The 8372-nt window shown below is 36.0% G+C and overlaps 1 protein-coding gene across 1 annotated transcript; it reads left to right on the top strand.

Moving 5' to 3' along the window:
* The first annotated feature begins 7121 nt into the window (after nt 1–7121).
* Nucleotides 7122–7889, top strand: LOC141640344 (uncharacterized). Its single transcript, XM_074449151.1, has one exon. It carries the CDS (start codon nt 7122–7124, stop codon nt 7887–7889), a length of 768 nt encoding a protein of 255 aa, XP_074305252.1.
* The last annotated feature ends 483 nt before the right edge of the window (nt 7890–8372 follow it).

The raw sequence follows: 8372 nt of genomic DNA, 5'->3' as shown, positions 1-8372 counted from the left end.
AACACATCACTTTTGGTCCCGTCTACCACAGTTGTCATTGCACTAACTGTAGAGGACACCAGCCCCAACATCCTACACTTAGCTAGGCAAGGATTCCTTGATCCATCATGTCCTTTGCCTAGTTGGGCGGATAGGGAAGTATTCTTTCCTAATGCTCCTAGAGATGCTAGCATGGGTGGTGAGGTTACCAAGGGGAAGGAGAGTGATGGAGAAGATGAAGATGAGGAAGAAGAGGTTCAAAGTTCAAGTGACGATGGTGAAGCCTCCGGGTCCATGGAGGTAGATGATGATGATTATGATAGTAAGGAAATTGATGATGATGACGATGGAAGTGATAAGGATGTCGCCATGAGCGAGAATTGAGGATTAGCAAGGTTTTTGGAGGATACCACAACCCATTGTGAGTCTCCTACACCTCCTTTAGCTTTGTTCATTTCTCTTGTTTTTAAATATTTTTATCTTGATCATTTGTTTGAGTCCTAGAAACACTCAAAAGATTCCCACCTTGGTCCCATTGAGGTGTCTCTTTTTGTTCCTACCTTAAAAAATCCAAAATGACAAACTAGTTTCATGTATTGCATACTTGTGCATGAACTTTCCCATTTTCGACACTAGAAATAGTGTCTCATTTGGTTTGGAAAAGTTCAAGCACAAGCATTGCGAGTTAATCTAAATTAGCTCTCCAACAAATAAATTCATGCATCATATAGTGTAGTGTAGTTTGCATCACTTGTATATATGACATTTAGTTTGCATAATTTTCTATCGTTTTGGCCATTGAGGACAATGCCCATACTAGTGTGGGGATGGAAAATTCTAACTTGACTTCTAAATCAATCAAAAAAAATGACAAAAATTGAAATTTTTTGAAAAATACAAAAACATGTCTTTTTATTTCATAAACACAAAATTACCATAAAAATTTGAAAAATTGAAAAACCAAAAACATGTTCATTCCTTTATAGTGTAGATTGTATATATTTGGTATATATTGTGTTTGTTTGTCCTTCTATCACATTGATCGACTACGACACATCCGAGACATGAGGATCATGAAGACCGCATGGTATGATCTTTCCAATCTCCTTTTTCCTCTTTATGTTAATGACTATGTGGCTTTATTTTGGTTGATGCGGTATACACCAATGTAATCATAGGAATTGCATTTAGAATATATGGCATACTAGTTGGTAGAAACATATGCATTAGGATGTATATATGTTAATTGGATCATGGCATGTAGTTGCATTTTAGGAAAAATTTTGTGAAAATATCTATTTGGGAAGCTTGACAAGTGTATATAAGGCCCTTGTAGATACTTTTTCTTCTTAAGACTTCGCTCATTAGAATACTTTTAAAACACCCTAGGATGTGTCATGCTAGTATCCTTTGACCCATGGATTAAGTCCTAGTCAAGAGTACCTTGTGGCGTGATAACTCATTGGCTACCGTTTATTCCAAGGTGACCCTTGAAACCATGAAACCATCTTCCACTTTCTACCACATTTTGTCACAAAAAGTGAATCGGCACAAAAAATTGTTCAAATTTGAGTTCAAGCAATGAAATGAAAGTCAAAAAGTTTGCAATTGCATCAAAAGAAAAGAGGAGTAACAAAAATAAAAACTCATATGCTTCAAATATAAGCACCCTCACTACAAATGGGGTAGCTTTGAAAATGTTCAAAAGAAAATGCAAAAATTTGAAGGTTGTCAAGTATTGAAATGCCAAACATCAAAAGAAATTGCAAAAAAGAAAGTGTTCTCAAATGTCAAATGCCACAAGAAATTGGGGGGAATAACAACAACAAAAGAAAACTCCCACATGAAACTCAAAATTTATTGATCCCTTTTCCATCGAATCCACTTTTGTGCATGGTAGAGAGGGGACGACCCTTCTTCTTGTCTAGGCAAGAAAGGAAATTCCGCAATCCTCCAGTGTTTCTAACACCATAGGGAGTCTACTCTTGACGAAAGCATTTAACAATTGAGGACAAAGGTACCCTAGCTTGACACAACTTGGAGGTGATTTATTGGTATCCTTCTAGGCTTAGTAGTTTGAAGAAACCATATCTATGAAGGAGTGTGTACCCTTAGATTGCTTCCCTTGTAGATAATTTCTGCCACTTAGATGAGGAAAGTGGCTATTCATTTTTGTAGATGCATCCATTACTTGTTTTGTGTGCTTTAATGCTTGGATGTATCGCCATTTTGGCAAGCCCCACCTTGCCTTGCAAGGAGGCATCCTACCTCATGGTTTTCTTGTTGTGAGTTGAAGGGGCGGAGTGAGACCCGCTAATTGTCTCACATCGTGTATATTAGTAGGTTAGTTTAAATAAAGGTCCTAGTTTTAGTCACCTCTTTACTCGGGACGAGCAAAGGTTTGGTTTGGGGATGTTTGATGTGACTCATATTTGAGCATGTTTAGTCCCCGAATTAACCTCGTTCCTATGCTTTATAGCACTTATTTGGGGCATTTCTTATCTTTAGTTTCCCATTTTGCATATTCTTTGAGGTTTTATCCCCTTGGTAGGAAAGGAGTGCTAACCTTGCATTCATGAGGCAAAATGGAGCTAAATTGATGGCATCTAATGACCAAGCATCAAAGAGAAGAATTTACTAGAAGGCCTATGTAGATAATAAAGTGAAATGGGCAATGATGAAAGGATCCTTGCATCCTCAACATGATCCTTGCGGATTGTTAAGGAGCAAAAAGAAGAAAAGTTGTCTGTCCCAGGATCCGAGCGGATTATCCACAATCTGGGCGTCTCCCAACACCACAATCCGGGCGTCTTGTGCCCAGGACGAGCGTCGCACAGCAGCTCAAGCCGAGCATCCCACAGCAGGGGACGAGCGTCTTAACACGGGAGAAGCAAGAGGGATATGCTCATTTCCTTCGAGAGGAGCATTTCCTCAACTTTTCTTAGGGTCTTAATAGTCATTTAAGCCCTTAGTAACCCTAATCCTTGTACTTAATCTTTAGTATAAATACCCCTTTGTACTACCTAGATTAAATGAATCTCTGAATCATCTCTAAAGGCTCTCTTAAACAAGTTGTAATCATCCTTTAATCTTGTAGTAATCTTGTAATCAACTCTTAATCAAGTTTTAATACAATTCTCAATATTAATGTTTCCTTAATTTCTCTATTGTTCTTCATTTATTTTGGGTAATTAGAAGATTATTTGGGTTTATTTGGAGGATTGACAACCTTCCATCAATCATCAAGTACTTCTATTATTCTTTGCTCTATTGTTTGGAATATCTTCATAAGTATAATTGTCTTTTAACCTTATTTAATTATTGTTAATCGCTTTCATTTATTCATCATGTTTTGCCTTGCTAGTATGATTTACAACCTTGTTAGCATGTTGAACTTGATAATGAGTGAGTAGTTTCCTTAACTAGGGTTAATGGGGAATTAGGGGAAACCAACATGGGGATTGATACATGCTTAATCTAATATGTTTTCATAATTAATTTGCTTGTTTGTTGTGATTTCAACTTATGCACATGTTATGTTTGATGAAATGCGAGCCTATGAATCCTTGCATTTTTTGCCCATCACCTATCTGTTCAATGAGACTTGTAAGCTTATACACCAACACGAGTCTCATTAGACCATGCATATAGTTGAATAGGAAGGACTAAGTCGACTTGTAGGTGTTGTACAATCTAATCGATTCGGCTCCGGGACCCAAACCTTCCTAATGATTGTAAGCTTATACACCAACTCGATCCCATCACAATAATGAGTTCTTGCATCTAGTAGAGAACATGTTTGTATGATCAACTCCCTTGAATCCCCTATGAACCCATGACACCCTAGTGCTTTTAATCAATTGTTTACATCTCCTTTTAATCATCTTTCTTGTTTTCATTGCTTTACTTTTATATTGTTGATTAGTTGATCTCCTATCATAACCCAAATTGTGACACCCTAAGATACAACCATTTGCAATTGAAAATCCTACATCAATACCCGTCCCTTGGGATCCGACCTTTACTTGCCTCTTTGCTAAGAGTAGTTTTAAAGTTATAAATATTGTTTCGGTTGGTAGCTTTTGACGACGAGTTTATATCCGAACCACTTAGTAAGGATGATGACCTATTTTCAAGAATAAGTGATTTAATTTGAACTAATCTTAAAGGAAATATATATGAACTCAGATGGTGACATATGAGTTTGTGTTAAAAATGTTATTGTATTAGTCTGAAAATGTAGCCACTTCAGAGACATGCATTCTAAAATTGTAACAATATGATGATGCGTAAAAACATGCATTGAAGTACAGTATTACCGGTAACAGTGATGTTCAAGAGCATACAAGAGACATGACAATAAAATGGTCACACTATACTGTAAAATGGTTACAACATGTATAAGGGACGTTTATCACAAGAACATACAAGATGTTAAAGCATATATATATTTTGATGTTGAATCATATCTAAGATTAATACAAATTGATCAAACATACAAGATGATCAAATTGATCAAGCATACAAGATTTTCAAGTATAGGAAAATACAAATTAATCAAATTGAAACAAATTAAAACAAAATCCTCCTCTTAATTAATTTGGATAAAATCCTCATTTTTTGCTATAACAACCCTAGATCTATACATCAAAACATAAATGATTCAAACTTTTTCACATAAATCAAACAAAAACCCAATAAAGTTATAACTTTGAGTAAAAAAAATAACATAAAGAATGCACTTTTTATATAAATAAAAAACAACCCCAGATCTACACATCAAAACATTAAAGATTCAAACTTTTTAACCTAAATCAAAGAAAAACCTAATAAAGTTATCAACTTGTAACAAATGACAAAAAGATTGAAACTTTGTACATAAATAAAAAAACCAACACAGTAATCAATTACCATCAAGCAATCCACCATCCTTTTTCTCGACATCATCAATTTGCTCCTCTAAAACCGTCAAAGTAGTTGCCTCCTCTGATATTTTTGAATTTTTTTGGGGTGGATGTATTTGTGCAATTTTAGATGAGATTTTAGATGAAGATTTGGAAGGTGTTGTTATTGTTGTTTTAACTTTAGATGAAGGTGAAATTTTGGAAAGGAAGATTTGAAAATATGGAGCAGGGTGATGGGATGATCTCACGTCAAGGAAAAACTTATTGGGATGTGGTATTGTTTCTCATGCTTCTCACAATTAATGCTCTTGTGCTTTCTACACAATGAAATAATACCTTAGTGTACTCCCTACAAACATTCTAAATAATAAACAAACACCCACTTGCATTGTATCTGACCCATTTTATTGTAAAGCGGTATCAATCTAATCCGTCTTGAGCTTGTGATGGATAGCATCCGTCACAAATAAAAATTTGTAATTAAGAATATAGTTATGTACTTATGTGCAACGTTTGTTGGTTTTTTTTTTGCCCGTTAATCTATATATTTTTTAGGCTTTTTTTTTGTCAAACACAACCTTTAAAAAAAAAATATTTTCAAACACCACCTTTAAAAAACAATTTGTCAAACACAACCTTTAATAATTTTTTTTGTCAAACACGACTTTTTGGTCTGATTTTGACAACTTCCTAATCACTTGCAATTGGGTGATTTTTAGTCTATATTTGAGATAACAAACGAGGTCGGTTTGAGGACTCCTTGGAAAGGTGGGACTACAAGCTTTTAAGGGGTTGTCAATATGGTGGTCAAAGGTGGCTTAATGTAGGGTTGATTGGTGCGTAAAGTAAGGCTGGTAAAAGAAAGGGTTGTAACTCTGGGTTTACGGTAGCGTGGTCAACGGTTTTTCATGGGTCTTTTAATGGATCTATAATGTTTTGTTTGGTTTAAAATTTGGTATGTAGGTTGAGAAAAGTGCAAGGTATGTCGTAGTTCTTTCTTGTGGTGGTCGTTGGTTGCAAGTGGTGGTTCGAAGGGAGTGAATTGGCCCACGAAAAAATTATATTTTAACTTACATCAACCCTTTGTGATCAGCCTTGCTTTACACACCAATCTACCCCACATAAAGCCGACTTTAACCACCGTGTTGGTAACCGTTCGAAAACATGTACTCCGACCATTCTAACGAGCCCAAAAACGCCTGAAACCCGACCTCGTTTGCTATCTCAAACATCGACTGAAAGTCACCCCATTGCAAGTGGCCAAACTCTGGCCAAAATGTCGTGTTTGATAAAAAAAAATTAACAGTTGTGTTTCACAATTTTTTTTTAAAAGTGGTGTCTGAATTTTTTTTTTTTGAAAAGGTTGTATTTGACAAAAAAAAAACCCTATTTCTTAAGCAATGTGAGAGGGTACTAGTAGACTTGTCAAAGAGTCGGCCCTTAGGCCTGTTTGGTGGGTTAATTGATCAAGGCCCAAGTTTGATAGGCCCATTGCAGAATTAGAAGTTCACTATGTAGGCTATAACCTGAAGCCTTTTGTCAATTAGAATTATTACATGTAAAACTCACAATTAAGAAAGTAGTCTAGTGGTTAACCATTTTACCCTATTGTAGGTGGTCTTGTACGTGTTCTATCCTTTATGACTACTTTTAATCTTTTTTTTTAATAAAAATGATACAGTCAATGGATTCATCTAATAGAGCTAATATCTATATTTGAAATCATTTTGATCTTTTGCAATTTTTTGACGATAAAAGAATTGAATTATAAGATACTTTACTGAAAAACTAAAATGGAGTACCAATTAAATATAGTCGAATTTTCCTATGTTACAGATATGTAGATTTTAAATTTTAACCGTCGTATAAGCGTCACTACTTGAATATAAAAAAATATTGGTGCGACACACACGTTTTTTAGCCAATGTCGCTAAAAACTGAATTGTATTGAAAAATGACATGTGAATTACTTGTACATAATTTTTAATGGGGCCCTATTTACAATTTTGCCTAGGGTCTCAACTTGCACATGACTGGCCCTGGTCAAACGGGTCGGGCAAGTCGGATCTCGGGTCGGGTCGAATACGGCCGGGTTATACGGGTCATGGGACGGTTTAGGGTCAGAATACGGGTCAAGAAATAATTTCTAACACCTTTTTTTAACGAATTTTTTAATCAAAATATTTTAAAATTAATATTTTAATCATATTCAATGTTTACATTAATTATATTGACATAATGCAATTGTTTGATGAGGATTCGGTGGATCTCTTACAATTGTCTGATGAGGATGTTCAGGATGAATTGGAGTATTGGCAAAATGCTGTCTTTGGATTCATTGTTGGGGCAAACCCTCCTTGGCAAGTGTTGGAGAAATTCCTGCAAAGAATTTGGAGTAAGTATACTCTGGACAAGATTTCATTCTTACCTAATGGAGTATTCTTAGTGCGATTTCAAACTCAGGAAATGAAACAAGCAGTCCTAGGTAGTGGACATTTTCTCTTTGACAATAAACCTATGATCATTCGGCCATGGTTCCCTGATGTGGAGTTGGCTAAGGAAGAAGTCAAGAGTGTCCCAGCATGGATTAGAATGCATAAATTGCCCCTCAAATTTTGGGGAAAAAGTCTACTTAAGATTTCTAATTTGGTGGGCAACTATGTCAAGGTGGATGAGGCCACAGAAAAGAGGACTAGGTTGGGTTTTGCTAGGGTTATGGTGGAACTGAAACTAGGTCAAAACTTTCCAAAATCTGTCAAGTTCTTGGATGAGAAACAAGAGTTAGTGGAAATTCACATTGACTATGAATGGAAGCCAAGTGTTTGCACTAAATGTAAACTACTAGGTCATGAGAGAGAGCGAAGTAAGAAGGGCAAACCTCAAAAGAATAATGTGGTTCGGAGGAACAGTGTGGCTCGAGAAGAAAGTCTGGCGGCTGTCACTAAAGTTATCACTCCAAAGAGTTCATTTAGTAACTCAACCTGCATCGAAACAAGTGGAACGTAGTCAAGGATCAAGGAGTTACTATGCCGTGCTGAGAAGAATGAAAAAACTCATGAAGCTAAGAATATAATACAAGACAGAGGACTTTATCACCTGTCCGGACAAATTAGAACAAGGCAGAGGATCAAGGTTTCTGAACAGCTACAGCAACATTCTCCAACTTATAAGGAGGTCCTGAGTGGCTCCTCTTCCCCAACAGCAGTCAGTCACACAAATGGTATTGAATCCCTAAATCTTTCTTCATGATTAGGTTCGGATTCTGAAATGTTAGGGGGATGAATAGGGAGGATAAGCAAAGATATATAAATAAATTTATGTTTAGCAATAAAGTGGGGTACTTTGGGCTCCTTGAAACCAAAATTAAACCTCAAAATCTGAATAAAATAGTGGCTAATGTGTTTAAGGATTGGTGTGTGTCAACCAATTCTGCTACACATAAGGGTGGGAGGATATGGATTCTATGGAACCCCAGCCTTATAGATATTA

The sequence above is a fragment of the Silene latifolia genome, unplaced genomic scaffold (genome assembly GCF_048544455.1).
Source record: "Silene latifolia isolate original U9 population unplaced genomic scaffold, ASM4854445v1 scaffold_759, whole genome shotgun sequence".
NCBI lineage: Eukaryota > Viridiplantae > Streptophyta > Magnoliopsida > Caryophyllales > Caryophyllaceae > Silene > Silene latifolia.
The sequence above is the reverse complement of the archived record's forward strand: the minus strand, read 5'-3'. Positions and strand labels throughout refer to the sequence as shown.

Coding starts and splice junctions, on each gene's coding strand:
- LOC141640344 (XM_074449151.1), top strand. CDS start 7,122: ATGCAATTGTTTGATGAGGATTCGGTGGATCTCTTACAATTGTCTGAT.